Source organism: Oncorhynchus nerka, linkage group LG22, assembly GCF_034236695.1.
Source record: "Oncorhynchus nerka isolate Pitt River linkage group LG22, Oner_Uvic_2.0, whole genome shotgun sequence".
NCBI classification, from domain to species: domain Eukaryota; kingdom Metazoa; phylum Chordata; class Actinopteri; order Salmoniformes; family Salmonidae; genus Oncorhynchus; species Oncorhynchus nerka.
This window is the reverse complement of record NC_088417.1, coordinates 93,381,388-93,403,306: the sequence shown is the minus strand read 5'-3', so window position 1 is coordinate 93,403,306 and position 21,919 is coordinate 93,381,388. Positions and strand designations below refer to the sequence as shown.

General features: G+C 43.6%; 1 protein-coding gene, 1 long non-coding RNA gene and 1 pseudogene across 13 annotated transcripts in view; 2 read left to right on the top strand and 1 right to left on the bottom strand.

Moving 5' to 3' along the window:
- Positions 1–4,388, top strand: part of LOC115106011 (alpha-adducin-like) — a 66,888-nt gene extending 62,500 nt beyond the window's left edge. For 6 of the 12 annotated variants that reach the window (XM_029628582.2, XM_029628581.2, XM_029628579.2 and 3 more), the window contains one exon: positions 1,883–4,388. In XM_029628582.2, the coding sequence (XP_029484442.1) occupies positions 1,883–2,214 (332 nt within the window). In that variant the 3' untranslated portion in view covers positions 2,215–4,388. Of the gene's footprint in view, positions 1–127; positions 1,122–1,882 lie in introns of those variants that run through there. The other 6 variants (XM_029628585.1, XM_029628592.2, XM_029628591.2 and 3 more) reach the window with 3 other exon arrangements.
- A 3,872-nt stretch (positions 4,389–8,260) lies between these two features.
- On the bottom strand, positions 8,261–12,553 carry LOC135563838 (uncharacterized). Its single transcript, XR_010460597.1, has 3 exons — positions 11,850–12,553; positions 9,496–9,535; positions 8,261–9,040 (listed from the first exon to the last, which is right to left on the bottom strand). It is a non-coding gene; the product is annotated as an uncharacterized LOC135563838 (long non-coding RNA).
- A 2,627-nt stretch (positions 12,554–15,180) lies between these two features.
- LOC115104834 (nucleolar protein 14-like) lies at positions 15,181–21,079 on the top strand (annotated as a pseudogene).
- The last annotated feature ends 840 nt before the right edge of the window (positions 21,080–21,919 follow it).

Sequence of the window (21,919 nt, the reverse complement as noted above, 5' to 3'; positions counted from 1 at the left end):
GGTGTTTCTCCTATTTTCATTTTGATGTTATAATTTTAACACTGTGGTGGCTGTGATTGACCTGCATCTATAGACGTGTGTTTCTACCTGTGCTTCTTCTTCTTTTTTGTGGCTGCGTTACTATCAGGAGATGGGAATGCTAAAGAGTACCTGTTGCCATAGTAAGTACGTACTGTTCCAGCCACCTCCACCTTCATGGCTTGTGATCAAACCATTAACCCCTCCGTTCCTTGCATGGCTTCACTTTTCCGACTCTTCTTCCTCTCTCTCCGTTCTCCTTCTCCGTGGCCCAAACCCATCCACTCGGGTTGAGTATCTATTCCTCCTCACTATGGTCCTTGACTTCCCGTTTTTTTTTTCCTTTTTATTGCCTTTTGTTGCCAGGTGCCAATTCAGAGGTCCTCCCTGTCGTAAAAAGTTTTCACAAATTATGAGATTGATGTACAAAAGACAAAATGGCGGCCTCTGTTCTCAGGCTTTTCTTCATAGTGCAAAATCTCAAAAGAATACGTAGAGATCATTATCAGATGATGATTCATATGGTGACTCATAGGATGGATAGGTTTCTCTCCTGTTTGAACTGAACACCACTCAGAAAGGTTAGACACCCATCCTCTATGACCTTATTCCCATACAGTTTATGGTCTGTGACAGTGGAGAGATCTGAGATAGACCCAGCAAACGCATCTCGTTTTAGGTTTCTATTCCTTGCCGGAGTTGACCTATTGTGAACTTTTAACCTTTTGAGTATTACATGCAAACATCCTATAATAAATGTATATTAAATCCCTACGTTCCTGCATTACGATTCACATGAAATGGGTCATGTATGTAGTTTTTTTTTGTTTTAAATTTATTGAATGTTATATTTCTTTTCCAGATGAGTCCAATCTCAGGTATACAGCGTTCATGTATTTGGCTGTAGTAGAATAAATGCTTTTGTCGCTTTGCTAAGTGTGAAGCTTGCTGTTGGCTTAGCGGTAAAGGTGATAAACAGCTGTTTTTCTCAGTGCTTTGTGTTATGTCTTATCTTTGACTACATTCTGAGGAGCTTCAACACTTCTGTGGATAATTAGTCTAATGTTGATATCAATAGATCAGTAAAACCAGTTGGAAACTGAGCACGTTGTCTGGTTTGTTGTGTACACGGTCACAATTAGAGGCCAACTGCTGACGCTGCACAATGGTTCTTCAGCAGCATGAAGTCGATGCACTGTACCGATGGATATTAGCGAGGAGCTAGTTAACACTACAAGATCCCTCGGCACTGAATATACATGTGTATCTGAATAAATCAATGATTTAAATACTTGGAGCACATGAATATGGTCTTACTGGACCCTTTTCACACTACTGAGCCAAGCTGTACTGTGCCGGCCTGGATACATGTCCACAATAGTTGCTGGAAAGGACAGTTTAAAAAAAAAAACACAAAAAAAACGTTTGAATATATATTTTTTGAGCATTAAATCATTGTTGGGCTTGGCTTTGTGGAATGATCTAGTGTTGTACTTGTCTGAGTCGTCAATGTAAAGCTAGTCGGTGGAGATGGCTAGCGTTGTACTATGTATAGGCATGCCTCGGCTGAGGAGCATGCTGTTTGATTGGTGCCTAAAGATTCTGATCTGCAGAAGTACTGTAGCCTGTCAGTTTTCATGGATGATGTAGTGCTACAGGCCTTTAGTTCTGTGTTCTCCACGACTTGAACTATGGAACAAAGACTAAATGATTGCAAAAATTAGAGATATCACTCCTCCCAAGTGAGAGTAATGTGATCTGTTAATAGCTACATCTCTTATTAGCTTTGAAAAGGGTAGTTTTGTCTGCATTGCAGCTGCTTTTCAGGCCCTGCAGATGAACCATTTCCTCCCCCTCCTCACAGATTCTCAGCTGGAGCACACCTATAAGGATGAGAGTGATCAGGCTACACTGAGACAGACCCTCCCTGACCTGACCCCAGACGATGAACCCTCTGACGCCCCAGTCCCCGCCCTCCCTGCCGAAGATCCTGCCACTCCCGCTGCCACCGAACAGCCCACCGCCGTGGGAGAGGAGCCTGCTGATGCTGCCGGCGACCAAGACTGCGAACAGGACGGCGATGAATCCCCCAGCAAATCGCCTTCCAAGAAGAAGAAGAAGTTCCGCACTCCTTCCTTCCTCAAGAAAAACAAGAAGAAGACTGAAGAAAAGGAAGGAAAATCAAAGGAACCCTAGACCTGACCCTCCCCTCTTACGCTTTGTAACCCTTCGCTTCCCCTTGAGCGAGCCACAACCTTTGACCCTACATGCTTAGTATTATTTGTCTGGCTTTATAACTCTGTTCACCTCCTAGTGTGTGCCAATTTTATATATATAAAAAAAAAAAAAGGGGTCAATTGCTTATGAAGTTTTAAAAACGGTCGCTCTGTGGTGAATGACTGTGTGCATCCGGTCTGGTTCAGTGCAGCTGCGTGTCTATTTAGGCTTTGCTACTTTAAGTGAAGAGCACTAGGTTTTCATTTCCCTTTTTATGTGTTTAAAACCATGTGTTTTACTAAAACCTGATTTAACCACTAGAATGGATCTAATTATATCAGTGTCTTTTAAAAAACAAGGAGGGCAAAAGCAAAGAAACGCTTGAACTGTCATTTAATTAAACTGGTGGAATCTGATTCCAGATTTAAAAACGACCAACTGCACGGTGCTAATTTCTGATGTCTAATATTAGCGTTAAATCTGTTCACTCTAACAGCATTGGGTACAAGAGCAGGTTTTCCTCTCTGCAGTATAACTGGTGGGTGTATATGAAAGGGGAAAGGGCCGGATGGCCAAGGTAAAACACTACCGTTTATACAGATGCATTGTGTGACTCATGTCCTGCGACCCCGTAAGACCTCAAATCATGTTGAGAATATCAGTCACCACCTCGATCAACCAGGGTTGGTGGTACCTGGTGAGACTGCTGGTATCGCGCCGGTCTACACAGGCTGTATGGTCATGGGGCGGGAATGTGTAGGGACTAGGGCAGAAGGTTTTGTTGTTGTATAATCCTGTATCCTTGGCTTGCTTTAGCTCTCCCCTCCTTCCTAACCTAATCACTCCAATCACAGGAAAGACTAATGGAACATAAGAGGACAACATATGGCTACAGTTACAAGAGGGAACACAGATTTCGTATGGTTAATGATATAGTCATCTTTTTTGTTATTCTCAACAACAACAAAAACAAATTGAGTCATTTTCACTTGCTGTGAACTGAAACACCTCAATTACAATATAACACTGCCTGGAACTCACTGTTGTTTTACCATTTTGCTTTTAGAGAACCGTAGGCTTGCCTGGATCCAAACAGAGGGTGAAACGAAACCATTCCATCTGGATTCAGGCTAATAGTGGGTATATGGAATGTAGGAATATCGTTGCTTTAAGGCACATCTCACTATTTTAATGCTGCATGCATAACCAGTGACCACACCTCAATGGACTATCCTGTGAAACCCCTCTGAAATGGAAAGACTGTCTCAAGAAAACATCTCGCTTTCAAGTTGCACTCAAGACCCTATGGAGATATAGTACAGTAACCAATCTAGTTGGTGAGATCGTACAGCCTGGTCCCAGATCTGTTTGTGCTGTCATGCCAAACTGGGACGATAGGAGTTGGCAAGGCGACACAAACAGCTCTGGGACCAGACTAGCGATCTTACACCTTGTCTTTTAAAATGTTTGGCAAGCAGATGCATTAATACTGGATAATGTCATTAATTAATTCCACTTGTCTGTGAAGCTTGGTTTAGCTTGGGGCGGCAGGGTAGCCTAGTGGTTAGAGCGTTGGACTAGTAACCGGAGCTGACAAGGTACAAATCTGTAGTTCTGCCCCTGAACAGGCAGTTAACCCACTGTTCCTAGGCCGTCATTGAAAATAAGAATTTGTTCTTAACTGACTTGCCTGGTTAAATAAAGGTAAAATAAAAAAATAAAAAGCTTGGTTTAGACCACTATAAAAATCTAGCCTTGTCCCAGATCAGTTTGTGCAGTCTTGAGAATGACCAAAAGAGTTAGCAAGGCTGCAATAACTGCTCTAGGACAAGGCTATTATAAACCTGCTATATTACATGATGTAAGCTAATAACATTAGCCTGTTCCCTGAACCTGAAGGACTGCATGGCATGAAACTAAGGCTTTGAGCTTGTATTGTATGTCTGTCTCTCTCCATTATGACTGTAACTCACTATTTGCAATTGTTGTGCAATTTATTTTATTTTGTGGTCAATTGTTTTAAACTCACAGCAATGTATTCTTTGAACTATTTCCCATACAAACGTGTCATCATCCCATCTATCGCTTCACCTCCATTTTCTTCATTGAACTGTTTGTCTTTTAACCATTAATAAAAAAAACTTCAAAACCAATTTGTTTTTGTGTGATTTCAATTAAATATTTGTCTTAAATTACATTTGTTTTATACAGTGGTGTAAAAAATACTTTAAAGTACTAAAGTTGTTTTTTGGGGTGTATCTGTACTCTACTATTTATATTTGTGACTACTTTTACTAAACTACATTCCTTAAGAAAATATTGTACTTTTTACTCCATACATTTTCCTTGACACCCAAAAGTACTCATTACATTTTGAATGCTTAGCAGGACAGGAAAATAGTTCAATTCACACACATCATCCAAACCTCCATGGTCATCCCTACTACCTCTGATCTGGAGGACTCACTAAACCGAGAAAATCCCTACTACCTCTGATCTGGAGGACTCACTAAACCGAGAACATCACTGGTCATCCCTACTACCTCTGATCTGGGGGACTCACTAAACCGAGAACATCCCTGGTCATCCCTACTACCTCTGAGCTGGGGGACTCACTAAACCTCCATGGTCATCCCTACTGCCTCTGATCTGGGGGACTCACTAAACCTCCATGGTCATCCCTACTGCCTCTGATCTGGGGGACTCACTAAACAGAACCTCTATGGTCATCCCTACTGCCTCTGATCTGGGGGACTCACTAAACGGAGAACCTCCATGGTCATCCCTACTGCCTCTGATCTGGGGGACTCACTAAACCTCCATGGTCATCCCTACTGCCTCTGATCTGGGGGACTCACTAAACAGAGAACCTCCATGGTCATCCCTACTGCCTCTGATCTGGAGGACTCACTAAACCGACATGCTTTGTTTGTAAATGATGTCAGTGTTGGAGTGTGCCCCTGGCTATCCATAAATTAATAAAAACAAGACAATGGTGCCATCTGGTTTGCTTAATATAAGGAATTTGAAATGATTTATAATTTTACTTTTGATAGTTAAGTATATTTTAAACCAAATACTTTGACTTTCTCAAGTTAAATGACTGGGTCACTAACTTGATTCCTTTTCTAAAAGTTAAGGTATCTTTACTTTTACTCAAGTATGACGGTTGGCTACTTTTTCCACCACTGGTTTTATATTGTATAGGATACTAGCACAACTAATTATTTACAGACCAAAGCTCTCTCACTGGTTTTATATTGTATAGGATACTAGCACAACTAATTATTTACAGACCAAAGCACTCTTTTTAGTTGGCTATGTAAGTGCACTGTTAAGGGTTTACACAAGGCGGTGCTGTATAGCAGGTCAAATCACAAGGAGTCGCACTCCTACTACAAACATTGCCCTTGTACATGCTGGGTTTCTGTCGTGAAACAAAGCCAAATAATGACATTCTCTAAAATACAGTTGAAGTCGGAAGTTAACATACACCTTAGCCAAATACATTTAAACTCAGTTTTTCACAATTCCTGACATTTAATTCTAGTAAAAAATTCCCTGTCAGTTAGGATCACCACTTTATATTAAGAATGTGAAATGTCAGAATAATAGTAGAGAGAATGATTTCTTTCAGATTTGATTTCTTTCATCACATCCCCAGTGGGTCAGAAGTTTACATACACTCAATTAGTATTTGGTAGCATTGCCTTTAAATTGTTTAACTTGGGTCAAACGTTTTGGGTAGCCTTCCATAAGCTTCCCACAATAAGTTGGGTGAATGTTGGCCCATTCCTACTGACAGAGCTGGTGTAACTGAGTCAGGTTTGTAGGCCTCCTTGCTCGCACATGCTTTTGCAGTTCTGCCCACACATTTTTTATAGGTTTGAGGTCAGGGCTTTGCCACGGCCACTCCAATATCTTGACTTTGTTGTCCTTAAGCCATTTTGCCACAACTTTGGAAGTATGCTTGGGGCCATTGTCCGTTTGGAAGACCCATTTGCGACCAAGCTTTAACTTCCTGACTGATGTCTGATGTTCCTTAAATATATCCACACAATTTTCCCACCTCATGATGCCATCTATTTTGTGAAGTACACCAGTCCCTCCTGCAGCAAAGCACCCCCACAACATGATGCTGCCACCCCCGTACTTCACAGTTGGGATGGTGTTCTTCGGCTTGCAAGCATTCCCATTTTTCCTCCAAACATAACGATGGTCATTATGGCCAAACAGTTCTATTTTTGTTTCATCAACCAGAGGACATTTCTCCAAAAAGTATGATCTTTGTCCCCATGTGCAGTTGCAAACCGTAGTCTGGCTTTTTTATGGCAGTTTTGGAGAAGTGGCTTCTTCCTTGCTGAGCAGCCTTTCAGGTTATGTCGATATAGGACTAATTTTACTGTGAATATAGATACTTTTGTACCTGTTTCCTCCAGCATCTTCACAAGGTCATTTGCTGTTGTTCTGGGATTGATTGCACTTTTTGCACCAAAGTACATTCATCGTTAAGAGACAGAACACGTCTCCTTCCTGAGCGGTATGACATCTGCGTGGTCCCATGGTGTTTATACTTGTGTGCTATTGTTTGTACAGATGAACATGGTACCTTCAGGCATTTGGAAATTGCTCCCAAGGATGAACCAGACCCGTGGAGGTCAACAACAACAAAAAATCTGAGATCTTGAATGATTTCTTTGAAGGTAGGCCTTGAAATACATCCACAGGTACACCTCCAATTGACTCAAATGATGTCAATTAGCCTATCAGAAGCTTCTAAAGCGATGACATCATTTTCTGGAATTTTCCAAGCTGTTTAAAGACACAGTCAATTTAGTGTATGTAAACTTCTGACCCACTGCAATTGTGATACAGTGAATTATAAGAGAAACAATCTGTCTGTAAACAATTGTTGTAAAAATGACTTGTCATGCACAAAGTAGATGTCCTAACCGACTTGCCAAAACTATAGTTTGATAACAAGAAATGTGTGGAGTGGTTGAAAAATGAGTTTTAATGACTCCAACCTAAGTGTATGTAAACGTCCGACTTCAACTGTACATTCAAGGGGTTTACGTACCCTTTCGATTCAACTAGCCATCAACAAGGTAAAGAGGTAGTAATGAAGACACAGCGTTACACTGAGTGTAGTGGGTCATTAAGTGTTACAGATTCTGGTGTGGATGGATCCAGGCTTGTTCTAGATATGTTTATTGTCTTACCTACTCCTATGGTCATTGATTGTCCATAAGAGTTGACAGCACAAACAGATATGGGACCAGGCTAGATGGATGCTAAATAACATCAAGAGCAGTTTGCAACTCATTTCTTCCCCCAGAGAAAAATGAGGCACTGCTGAATGAATATAAGACAAAAGACAAGGCCAATAAGTTCATAGACCGACGCTTTGGTGAATATGACACCATCATGGACCCAGAGGAGAGAGGTTTTCAATGGAGAGACGTAAGATCCGATACAGGCGGACACACGTCTCTGTTCTCTTCTCTGCCCTTTTACATAAATCACAAAACTATCTCTAGCAGAGCTGCACTTTGGCTAGCTGCTTTTAGGAACAAGGGTGTATTTAAAACCGCACAGTAAGTTGGACATTGAATTTGATTTAACTTCTGGCTTCGCTCTGACTTAGTGTATGCAAATACAACCGCATTGCTAAAAGCGGCTACACATTGGCTGACCCCGTGCTCCTCTCAAATATGTGTGTTGTGGGGGAGAAGAAGGACATGTAAAACCTGAATGAGGAGGAGTTGACCCACACCGACCAGTCTCTGTCTGATGGAGAAGCTCAACGACTTGGGAGACAGTGATGATGAAGCCGATGAGAAAGGAATCCTCTCAGGTGAGATACACAATGACCCTAGACTTCACACAATTGGTGGGGAGCTGCAGACCAGGGTGGGAGAGTGCAAGATGGGGTGGAGGAGATGTATTTTTTATTTATGTTTTATTTCACCTTTATTTAACCAGGGAGGCCAGTTGAGAACAAGTTCTCATTTACAACTGCGACCTGGCCAAGATCAAGCGTAGCAATTCGACACATCAAATCAAATCAAATCAAATTTATTTATATAGCCCTTCGTACATCAGCTGATATCTCAAAGTGCTGTACAGAAACCCAGCCTAAAACCCCAAACAGCAAACAATGCAGGTGTAAAAGCACGGTGGCTAGGAAAAACTCCCTAGAAAGGCCAAAACCTAGGAAGAAACCTAGAGAGGAACCAGGCTATGTGGGGTGGCCAGTCCTCTTCTGGCTGTGCCGGGTAGAGATTATAACAGAACATGACCAAGATGTTCAAATGTTCATAAATGACCAGCATGGTCGAATAATAATAAGGCAGAACAGTTGAAACTGGAGCAGCAGCACAGTCAGGTGGACTGGGGACAGCAAGGAGTCATCATGTCAGGTAGTCCTGGGGCACGGTCCTAGGGCTCAGGTCCTCCGAGAGAGAGAGAAAGAAAGAGAGAATTAGAGAGAGCATATGTGGGGTGGCCAGTCCTCTTCTGGCTGTGCCGGGTGGAGATTATAACAGAACGTGGCCAAGATGTTCAAATGTTCATAAATGACCAGCATGGTTGAATAATAGTAAGGCAGAACAGTTGAAACTGGAGCAGCAGCATGGCCAGGTGGACTGGGGACAGCAAGGAGTCATCATGTCAGGTAGTCCTGGGACATGGTCCTAGGGCCCAGGCCAGTTGAAACTGGAGCAGCAGCATGGCCAGGTGGACTGGGGACAGCAAGGAGTCATCATGTCAGGTAGTCCTGGGGCATGGTCCTAGGGCTCAGGTCCTCCGAGAGAGAGAAAGAAAGAGAGAAGGAGAGAATTAGAGAACGCACACTTAGATTCACACAGGACACCGAATAGGACAGGAGAAGTACTCCAGATATAACAAACTGACCCTAGCCCCCCGACACATAAACTAATGCAGCATAAATACTGGAGGCTGAGACAGGAGGGGTCAGGAGACACTGTGGCCCCATCCGAGGACACCCCCGGACACATGCAACAACACAGAGTTACACGTGGAATAAACAAAACATACAGTCAATAATACAGTAGAACAAAAGAAAACAAAAAGTCTATATACAGTGAGTGCAAATTAGGTAAGTTAAGGAAATAAAAAGGCCATGGTGGCGAAGTAATTACAATATAGCAATTAAACACTGGAATGGTAGATCGGCAGAAGATGAATGTGCTGGTAGAGATACTGGGGTGCAAAGGAGCAAAATAAATAAATAAATACCAGTATGGGGATGAGGTAGGTAGATAGCTGACAGCTGCCTCTGATTGGGAACCATACCAGGCCAAACACATAGAAATACAACACACAGAACAAAACATAGAATGAAAAACATAGAATGCCCACCCCAAAATAGAGACATAAAAAAGGAACTAAGGTCAGGACGTGACAGACTTTCCTGAAAACTTGCATAACGCGGGGGCTATTCGATGCTGATGCAGAACGCCACAGGATGTTTTTGTGCTGGTCAAGGGCAGTCAACTCTGGGGTGAACCAAGCGCTATAACTGTTTTTTGAATGGGGCATACTTATTTAAGATGGTGAGGAAAGCACTTTTGAAGAGCAACCAGTCATCCTCTACTGACGGGATGAGGTCAATTTCCTTCCAGGATACCCGGTCAGGTCGATTAGAAAGTGTTTTAGGCAGCGTTTGACAATGATGAGGGGTGGTCTTTTGACCGCGGACACATTACGCAAGCAGGCAATGTGTATTTAGAGGGCAAGTTGGTCAGGATGATATCTAAGAGGGTGCCCATGGTTACGGATTTAGGGTTGTACCTGGTAGGTTCCTTGATAATTTGTGTTAGATCGAGGGCATCTAGCTTAGATTGTAGGATGGCCGGGATGTTAAGCATGTCCCAGTTTAGGTCACCTAACAATATGAACTCTGAAGATAGATGGGGGGCGATCAATTCACATATGGTGTCCAGGGCTCAGCTTGGGGCTGTGCCCAGCTGTGGCGAGAGAGAAGGGGGTAGAGGAGAGAAAGAGAAACCAATAGGAAGTAATCTATAAGTAAGTAAAGATGTACGTAGTGCTGCCTCTTATTTTGATAGAATAATTTGTATGTTTAAGATAATGACTAAAGTATTCCACCCTGAAACCATATAATTGTATGAAATGTGTTAGTCATAATCCAATAATGTGTGTGTAAAACAAGTTAAGACTAAAACATTGTGTAACTATTTAGCAATAAGAGAAATGTATAGTTGAGACATCAGAGAACAACTGAACTGTCTACAGATGACCTTGTGATAACTCTGAAACCAATAACAGGAAAGTGGCCTCCCCAACCTAAGTAGGGGAGTAACTGTTAGAAATGACTAGGCTTGCAGAAGAAAATGAGATGTGTTAGTATAGTGGAAAAATGCAGACTATCTGAGCAGGGAATAGCCTCTGACAGGAACTTGTATGTGTGTATATATAAGATGGGCTCTGAACTTGAGAGGGCAGAACGCTCTTTGAATAAAGTATTGATCTATTGCAGAATCTGAGACTTTGCCTAATTCTTTATTATCCGGAGATCTGGGAAATAGACAAAGCTTGAGTGATAGTTGAGTTCAACCATTGAGATAGCAAAATAAAGACAAAAATACTATCTCTTGAATTAGGGACCATAACGATGACATTTTCTCATCCATCTGTCCTCCAGGCAAGCTGACTGCATCCCACTTCGGAGGAGGAGGCCTACTGAGAAGGAAGACCCCAGGAGAGAAGGACGATAAGGGGAACCACAAAGTCAAGTCCAGACAGCAACTCTCAAGTCCAAACAGGAAAAGGTGAGCTTCCCTCACCTACTAGAGGATACGCTTTATTGTCGTCATAGCCCCACAGTGGAGGTAATGTCATAATACCCATAAAACCTAGCCATCAAACGGGGAAATGTTTTTTCCATCATGAATTTTTCCCATATGTGATTTTAGAAACCCTTATGTAGACTTACCCTGGCGGGACATTTTGAAAACCATTTAAATCTCTCTCACAAGGTAACTTTTTGTCTAATAGAGAGGCATTGTTAGGCAAATCATGGCTGGGTCTTCCTGTATTAATCCGTAATGGACTGTAGCCCCTGCCACATACGGAGGGTGTCAGAGCCTGTGTAGTATGATTCCACCTTATTCCTATATTGTCCTTTTGATGACTCTTTGGAGGTCGTAGCTAGACTTCTTGTACATGTTTCTGTCCTCAGCCACAGCATTAGGGTTGTCTGCCCTGTGTGCGGTCGTCCTTTAGTTTAGCGCCAACCTCTCTTTTAATCCAGGGCTTTTGATTGGAGGAGCAGCGAACCTTAGGGGACAACGTCTGCCGACGCATTTCCTAATGAAGCCAATGATGGTGATTATCTTACCTTATTGTATGTCTGTGGGTAATTTAAGCAATAAGACCAGAGGGGGTTCTGCACGATGCAATGTGGAGTGCCTGGACACAACCCTTAGCCGTGGTACATTGGCCATATCTCCTAAACCCCCTAGGTTCCTTACTGCTATTATAAACTGTTTACCAACGTAATTAAAGCAGTAAAAATTATTGTTTTGTCATACCCGTGGTATACGGTCTCGCCTCGATATGGTACTTACAGTATATGGTTCTGGTTCCTACCTCTTGTAGTCACTGAACAATTGTACTTTTCTATGTGAAACATGTCAGGTCAGGAAAAAACACCGGGAAATAGCCGTCTGACAAATGTGGATTCTGTTCCATTCGTTTTCTGACAGTGAGCTCCCGACTTCTGTGCAAATTGTTTTCTTCTGTCTGACAGTGTTCTGTCAAGTTGACGTGTTAGTGACGTCTTTCTCACTCTCTATTTCCCTGTTGTGCTCTCTCTCTCTCTCTCTCTCTCTCTCTCTCTCTCTCTCTCTCTCTCTCTCTCTCTCTCTCTCTCTCTCTCTCTCTCTCTCTCTCTCTCTCTCTCTCTCTCTCTCTCTCTCTCTCTGTTTTCAGATCATTTACCTGAAGTTAACAGCGCTGCTGTTCCCCACCTCAGACTTCCGTCACCACCCAACCTTACTGTACATCAGCCAGGCCCTCACCAATGTTATTATCCTAGCGTGTGTGTGCCTGTGTCAAGTTGTCTGGAATGGAAAAGTTCTTCCTTCACAACCATAGAAACACAAAAATGCATGTTTCTCAGCTAATTTAAAGACTTCTCACTTCACCCTCTTCTCTTCTTATCTGTTCTCAACGAATCCATCCTGTCTACCTTCTGAAGGCTTATCTTTCATAGGATTTCATCATCTCCATCTCTTATCCACTTCGAATCGACCCTTTTCCCTCAGTAGGAGTCTCTCTTGGCCTCCAGTCTCCCTTTTGAAGGGAGTTGGAGATCCAGACCTGGATTCAAATACTATTTGAAATCTTTCAAATACTTTCAGCATTTGCTCTAGCCTGGTCAGGGTGCCAGATGGGCGGGGTTTGCGACTTTTCAAGTGGATCCATTGTGCCAGGCAAGCTCAATCAAGCACAGCTAAAGTATTTGAAATGATTTCAAATAGTATTCGATTCCAGGTCTGCTTTGAACCGGTTTGAGAGGAGAAGAGCGCCGTGTTCTCGCTTTGATCATGATGTTTATGTAGTGGGTTCAGCTCCAGATGTTGCTCAATTGTTTATGTTGCCACATGCCTGCACTTTCATTAAGACTCAGACTTTCCTTTTGACCCAAGGAGTCCTGTTGTTTTTCTGTGTCGGATATGGTGGTGTTGTCAAAGCAAACCTAGCCAGGGGAAAAGATGATGAAAAGAAGTTGTATTCTTATGTAACATCCACACTCCAACAGATTAATGAGTTTGTGGTTATGTGAACAGGCCGGAGAACATCAGAGCCTTCCCCAACACAGATAATTGGTGGTATCACTTCCCTGGCTAGCAAGATGAAGCTAATGATGACAGTTGGAGAAAAGACCAGAAGTGTCAAAGGTCATCGAGTAGTAGGAGATAGACATTGTTTTTCATATTTATGTTTGTATTATGGTTGATCTGCATATGTGTATGTTTGCCTCTTTTTAGTACGTTAGCAAAGTTGTGATTTTTGACTAGTCATTTCACTAGTGTGTGTGTGTGTGTGCTAGGGTTTTTCTACAGTTGCTGTACCATAATGGGGTATTCGGTATTACCTGAAGTGCACACAAGGGATGCACAAAACAAAACAATTTAAACAACATGGATCTTGATCCAGGGGGGATTAATTGTCTCTGCTGTAACCAAGAAGCTTGATCTTGACATCTAGCCACTTAGCTAGCAAGTTAGCAAACCAAATCATAGCTGGGCTGCATATCATTTATTTGGCACATTTTAGATAGTTATATATATTTTTTTTTAAGGTATTGAAAATCATACAGTCGGTATGTCTAAATACCCCAGGATGAGTGTCAAAACGAACACTTTGCACATTTACGAGTCAATCTCAAACGCTAGTTGGTGAGTCCTCTAGGGCTCCGCTGAGACCCTTGGAAGCCTCTCATTGACTCGGCGCCCTTGGCAGCAACATCTTCCCATTTAGTTTTAATATGTTACCTAGCAACAACAGTCACTACAACAGTCACTACAACAGTCACCACAACAGTCACCACAACAGTCACAACAACAGTCACAACAACAGTCACTACAACAGTCACCACAACAGTCACCACAGCAGTCACTACAACAGTCACTACAACAGTCACCACAACAGTCACCACAACAGTCACTACAACAGTCACCACAACAGTCACCACAACAGTCACTACAACAGTCACCACAACAGTCACCACAACAGTCACCACAACAGTCACAACAACAGTCACAACAACAGTCACTACAACAGTCACTACAACAGTCACCACAACAGTCACTACAACAGTCACCACAACAGTCACTACAACAGTCACCACAACAGTCACTACAACAGTCACAACAACGACGGCCTCAAAAATAAGTCAGAATAAATCAAGATATCTTTAAATTATTTGAAGTTTTATTTCGAATTTGTCTTTGTTACATATAGGTAAGGAGTTTCATGTTTTTTTTTGTTGTTAAGTTTGATCATGTAAGTTACACGAAAACTGTCCATGATTAACAAGCTAAGCTTTAGCTCTAAACCTGAGCCTGTGACTTCATATGAAACCAAAGAGAAGATAACCAACCAGCTAACGGAGCAAATGCAACACTAAATACAATGCTCCTTCCATAAACTAGCAACTGTATGTAGTAACATTATTTCATCATAGCCTGCTCTGTCCCGAGTCAGTACAGCAGCGAGTCTGTTGTTGTGTGTTTAGCTGACCCAATGTTACAACGAAGTGATTGGTGTTTTGGTACGGACTGATTGCTGGGAACATGTCTACAACATCAGCAAGCTGTCAAACGATCGTAAATAAGTGACAAGCTACATGCTGTTTATTAGTTCAGTGCCTAACATCCGACCTAAGCTAGCTATCTAAAATTCCATCCCTGTGTTTGTCAGTGAAGCTAATTATCAGCAGACAGCCTACAACAAGCTCAAACCAGCTGATGAAATCACTGGCGACTGATACACTATCACATATTTTGTAGAGAAATATATGTTAGTTTTTACAACGTTCTCACTGTCTATCGGAGTAACGTCTGTGGCTGCCCCAGGTCCCCTGTACCCAGGTTTCGTAGCAAGTTGAGTCATGCTATTTTGTTATATTGATAAGTGAGTTGGGATGTCGACTGCACATCGTCTCAATGCTCATTTTGTCCAAAACACTTGCAGACTCGAGTGATCACCATCGAACACAACAGCAAGTAGCCCTTTATCAAGGGGCCAATATTCGGTTTTAGATTCAACCGGTATATCGTCCAAGCCTAGTGTGTTGTGTCTGTGAATGTTTGTCATAATTTCTGCCTAAAGGATGTGACACCAGGCCTGGGGTGCTGTGCTGCCTGACTGTAGAGTACCTCCTTCTCCAAGATGAGCTCAGGACAGAACCTCAACTTCCTGCTGGGTGTACTACAGCTGGCCGTGCCAGACGAGACCTCTACAGGTAATGATGTCACTGTCTCTCTAACTTCATGAGTTATTGCCCTATCTTCTCAGCAACTCACTTGGTCCTATTCAAGCCTTTCTTATTGGACAAATTCAATTAGGTCCCTCCTCCTTTCAGCCTCTTTGCTTCCATTTGGTTCCTACTGAACATGAACCAGGTTAGCAGTCTAATACCAGGGTTGGATGCCATCATATATAGCACATTCATTTCTGGAGCAAACGATTGCTGAAATCTGCGTTATTTAATTAGCGGTCGTTTGTAGCTCAGTTGGTAGAGCATGGTGCTTCTAACGCCAGTAGTCGGTTCGATTCCCCCGTACCACCCATACATACAATGTATGCAAGCATGACTGTTAGTCACTTTGGAAAAAAGTGTATGCTTAATGGCATGTATTATATTATTCCAACATCGCTACAAACTGAAGTCCACTAAGTCTATCAACATGAACCGACATTGAGATCTTCACATCTAGCATAGCTTAAATTCTGCCGATGACGGCTTGGCATAGCTGTGAAACTATTTCACCGGGCACTGCTTGTGCCATGGTGTCCTGACTGCACTCTACAGCACTCTGCAGTATTAGACAGTGGCTGGCAGACACAGCGGGGCAATTGCAATAGAGACAGTCAGGCTGTCATAGGTTGTTGGTTATTTATGTGTTCATTAGGACCACAGTGGAAGAGCAGCGTTCTACTGCTCTGATGTCACAGATGTGATGATAACAATGGATCTCCGAGAGTGAGAGGGACCATGCCTACGTGGCTGACTGAGTTGCATAGCAGCACATATTATGCAGACTACACAAAGCAGTGTGTCTTGGCATGTAAACTGACATCACAGCGGGTGTGGCTGATTATGCTACTACGGTACTGAAGGCCCGGTGGCTGGGTAGACTGCAGGGTTGGGGTCAATTTAATTTCAAATCCTTCAATTCAGGAAGTAAAATCAAATGTTAATCATGAGGAGTCCTTTGTCTCATCAAAGCCCTGTCTGTTTTAATTTTAAAATGCTAAGGCCGATCCCCTCGGTCTGAGCCCCAGGCCCCTGGCATGACAGGCTGCTGTGTCGTTTTCCTTCCCTCCAGGTTACTCAGTGGTGCAGCCCTTCAGGCAGAGCTGGAAGGGCAGTGACCCGCTTGTGCTGTCAGACCCACAGCCTGCCTCTGTCTGCCACGCTGCAGCTCACCTTCACCACTGATCTGGGTACAGATCACTGCAGGTGAGACTGAGAGAGCAGATCTGTAAGGTGGAAGTGATCTGGTGGAAGCTCCACCTCTACACTGATTCTACCTATCCAGACCGTTCAGATACACCTCTACACTGATTCTACCTATCCAGACCGTTCAGATACACCTCTACACTGATTCTACCTATCCAGACCGTTCAGATACACAGCTACACAGCTACACTGATTCTACCTATCCAGACCGTTTTAGATCTCCATGTTGAATGGTTAGGCCCAATGTTAAGGGGTAGGGAACAAATTGGGCTGTGTGTCTTCAGAGATGAGACCAAGATCAGGCAGGCAGTGAGTGTGGGCAATGGGATAATTACAATTGGTCAGAATTAGTCAGCAGTGTTCTATTTCTCCTTCACACTACATCTGGTGTGTAGGCGGAGGGAGCGAGGGAGCGAGGGAGGGAGGGAGTGAGGGAGCGAGGGAGGGAGCGAGGGAGGGAGGGAGGGAGGGAGCGAGGGAGTGAGGGAGCGAGGGAGCGAGGGAGGGAGGGAGGGAGGGAGTGAGAGAGGGAGTGAGAGAGGGAGCGAGGGAGGGAGGGAGGGAGGGAGGGAGGGAGGGAGGGAGAGAGAGAGAGGGAGGGAGCGAGCGAGAGAGGGACTGAAGCAGTGTAGCTAATAAGCCATATCCTATGAATGTGCCAGGACCTTCTCTGCCATTATCCTAGCCCTCATTCTGAATTATAGGTTTAGTAATGAGGTGTCAAATTCAAGTACACCCCTCCTCTGAAGTTGTTGAGTGGGACGATGTACGGTGCACCCTATTCCCTATGTAGTGCACTACTTTGGATCAGGGCCATTAGAGAACAGGGTGCCATTTGGGATGCATTTGTAGTGTAGGAGGAGTGAAGAGGGTTGACGTGGATGAACTAGTGCTATTCTGTCATCATTGTCATCAAGATATGTGCTGCTGTTAGTTGTAGGGCTGGCACGGTAATTGTATAATTGTGTAACTGACGATTGTCAAATCACATTTTATTTGTCACCTGCCCCGAATACAACAGGTGATTATGGAGATACACCACCATGAAAATAAAATAACTGTCATAATCGTTTTAATGAACTTCATTTTCAAGTTGACAAATAAAGTAAAGGTTCACATCTAACCGCAGATTTTTTTTTTCACATATTTTTTTCTTTTTTTCCCTCCCCAATTTTGTGATATCCAAATGGTAGTTCACAGTCTTGTCCCATCGTTGAAACTCGGGAGCCACGCTTCCTCCGAAACACGACCCAGCCAAACCACGCTGCTTCTTGACACACTGCTCGCTTAACCCAGAAACCAGCCGCACCAATGTGTTGAAGGAAACATTGTCCAGCTGGAGACCGAAGTCAGCGTGCAGGAACCTGGTCCGCCACAAGGAGTCGTTGGAGTGCGATAGTACAAGGAAATCACAGATGCCAAAACCTCCTCTAACCCGGATGATGATAGGCCAATTGTGCGCCACCTCATGGGTCTCCCCACAGCCTGGAATCGAACCCGGGTCTGTAGTGATGCCTCAGGCACTGCGATACAGTGCCTTAAACTGCTGCGCCACTCAGGAGGCCAAACAGTCTAGCCAGTTTTAGAATGGTGTTGTGGAACAAACAGCTGACTGAAGACAGATTCAGCCAATGTTCTGTTGAGTCTGTTTCCGTGGCAACATGCAATCTTTACGTGATGGAACTTTGTTGCTCTTTGTTTTGGAGCAAATGAGTATCATTAAATACATGTACCCAATTCCTTAGTAAAAACAGCACCCATGTCGTGGCAGTCAAGAGCAAAGGAGAGGAGACCCATGACCATCACAGGCCTAGTTAGTTTATTTGAGCAGTAATGATACTCATAAACCATTTATACCTATAGTCACTTGGTGTGCGGTCATATCCTAACTGTCTAGATTCTTGTGGGGCTTACAAAGGCCGATGCAGGGCTATGCTGAGTGAATAGACAGAGTGTGTGTGAAGTGTCAGCCCTGTGGTAATTATCAACACTATGTTAGCTGCTAGGAATCAGCCTCAAGAGATTAGAGTCAGTATGACCCTGTAGGGTAGTGGACTGCATTCACACACTCCTCCCCCGGGCGAGAGAGAGAGAAGTGTGTATGTTTTCTGTGTGTATGAGTGAGTGTGTCCGAGTGTGTTTTTCCGTTAATGCTCGTGTGTATGTGCCTGTTTGTTGAAATGGTCACTAAATCAGTGTGTACTTGTATTCTGTCCTAATGATGTCCCACTGTCTGTCCTCTCCATAGGCTGTCTTTGGCCACTTGTCTAGACCTGCTGTAGTGCTGCTCCTCACTCTACAGAGAACTCACTTCCTGTAGCCACATCTTCCAGCCAATCAGCATACTGCTCTCCAAACACCGTCCTGTCAAAACGTGCCCTACAGCCTTACAGGTGAGTGGAACTGCATTGTCAGCAAGCCCTGGGCAAATGTTGCTTTTTGACGCTAAATTAGTGTCCAAAATCGAGCATAGAAAAATAAAAAAGTTTGTTTGCTTAAAAGAAGCAGTGGTCACCTTAGTGACCCTGTATGTAACACTATGGCCAGGGTCAATTTCAATAAGGAAAATTGGAATTTCAATTTACTTCCTGAAATGACTGACTTGAAATGGAATTGATCCCAACTCCGGGCTACCCCTTATTTCCCCGTCTGCCGCTACAGTGAGTCCTTGTTTTTGTCCATCACCAAATGGGAATAGTGGTCAATCAGCAGATAAATGACCTTCACCAGAGGTCACGCAGACCAGAAAGATGCAGCTCACCCTCACTGAAATGAAGACTATTTCACCACTAGTTGTCAATGATTGCAAGTCCACATGTTTTGGTAAAGGAGGTTTTCCTCTACACAATGGAATGTATTATAAACACGTATGATCTTCTAGCTGGATGGTATCTGACAGAAAAACTACTTTTTAAATGTTTACCAAAGCAAAGCTTCCTATTTGACCTTTTATCTGTGGACGTTGGCTGACTGATTTAACTCATATTAGACAGTTGTAATATAACCTTGTACTTTGTGTTTCTGTTATCCCAAGAGGATCATGGGAAAGTCCTTGGGGCCATATCTGGCTCCAAGACATCACATCCTCCTTGGTCTTGGAGAAGAAGAAACCCATTCCTCTTAAACTGCTCACACCAAAGATTGTAGAAGTGAGTAAGACCTCTGAATTCAGTCATTTGTATAGCATGGCTTTCTGAAGATTGGGATAGAGAAGGATGATATTCCTCTCTAGTGTCACCTTAACCCATGATGCTTGTATCAAAGATAGTAGAAAAATATAGAAGTGTGAGAGAGAGTTGATTTGAGTTAGTTGTGAAAAATTACTCCTTGAAGATTTAGGTAGTGGAACTATTTCCTCCTTAGTGTGTTACCTTCACTTAGCTGTAAACCTTTTAACAGTTGAATTACATTTTTTACATGGCATTCATTTTGTACTTTCTCTCGATTCTTCTTTTTTTCTCTCTAGGCTGGACTATGAGAAGAAGCAAGGGAACATGAAGGAGGAGAGGGAGAAGGAGAGGTTGAACCACAAGTATGAGAAGGAGTTTAAGAGAGCTCTGACAGAGATCTGTAAACACACCCACTTCCTGGCCCCAGAGAAACTCAGCGAGGTCATGGGCAGGTCTGTAGGACAACCTCTTCTCTCTTAATCTGTAAGGTCCTGGGTGTCGTGAGGGTGAAATCAGGCGCAGGAAAGCAGAGTTCAATAAAGTGCTTCTTTAATGCACACACGGTGAACTACGGTCACCCCACTTTCGTGTGCTCAAACAAAATGCCCCAGACACAGGGAATGAAAACAGTCTAGCACTAACTACACGAACACGTACATCAAATGCAAACACCAGGGTTACAATAATCAATCCCGCACAAAGAACCAGGCGGGCCGGCTGACTAATAAAGCCTCACTAATTATAACCAACTCAAAACAGGTGTAACCAATAAACACATAAGGAGGGGGAGGAAAGAATCAGTGGCAGCTAGTAGGCCGGCGACTCCGACCACCGAGCGCCACCCGAACGGGAAGGGGAGCCGCCTTCGGTCGGAGTCGTGACATAATCAATCTAAAAGTTACTACATTAATTTAATTTAATTTTTATAAAGCATTTGATTTGGTCTGGCTAGGGTTTGCACTTTTTGCACTTTTTAATTGGTTCCAGGCAGCCAGGCTCAATTAAACACAGCTAAACTATTTGAACTACTATTTGATTCCAGGTCTGCACACTGCAAAATACACTTTTCCCTGTAGAAATGACCAGTTTTTTTGTGTGTGTAGGGATGCGAAGAGGAAGGTGAAGCAGCTGTTTGGCAGTCTGGCCACTCAGGAGGGAGAGTGGAAGACTCTGAAGAGGAGGAGGAACAGCAGACAAAGACCTATTCCAGACTGAAGAGGAGGAGGAGGGGGAGGAATGACAGACATTGACCTATTCATAACTGAAGAGGAGGAGGAACAGATGACACTGACCTATTCACAACTGAAGAGAAGGAAGAACAGCAGATGCGAAGAGGAAGATGAAGGAGCTTTTTGGCAGTCTGGCCACTCAGAAGGGAGAGTGGAAGACTCTGAAGAGGAGGAGGAACAGCAGACAAAGACCTATTCCAGACTGAAGAGGAGGAGGAGGGGGAGGAATGACAGACATTGACCTATTCATAACTGAAGAGGAGGAGGAACAGATGACACTGACCTATTCACAACTGAAGAGAAGGAAGAACAGCAGATGCGAAGAGGAAGATGAAGGAGCTGTTTGGCAGTCTGGCCACTCAGAAGGGAGAGTGGAAGACTCTGAAGAGGAGGAGGAACAGCAGACAAAGACCTATTCCCAACTGAAGAGGAGGAGGAGGGGGAGGAATGACAGACATTGACCTATTCACAACTGAAGAGGAGGAGGAACAGCAGACACTGACCTATTCACAACTGAAGAGGAGGAGGAGGAACGGCAGACACTGACCTATTCACAACTGAAGAGGAGGAGGAACAGCAGACACTGACCTATTCACAACTGAAGAGGAGGAGGAGGAACAGCAGACACTGACCTATTCACAACTGTAGAGGAGGAGGAACAGCAGACACTGACCTATTCACAACTGAAGAGGAGGAGGAACAGCAGACACTGACCTATTCACAACTGAAGAGGAGGAGGAGGAACGGCAGACACTGACCTATTCACAACTGAAGAGGAGGAGGAACAGCAGACACTGACCTATTCACAACTGAAGAGGAGGAGGAGGAACGGCAGACACTGACCTATTCACAACTGAAGAGGAGTAGGAACAGCAGACACTGACCTATTCACAACTGAAGAGGAGTAGGAACAGCAGACACTGACCTATTCACAACTGAAGAGGAGTAGGAACGGCAGACACTGACCTATTCACAACTGAAGAGGAGGAGGAGGAACGGCAGACACTGACCTATTCACAACTGAAGAGGAGGAGGAACAGCAGACA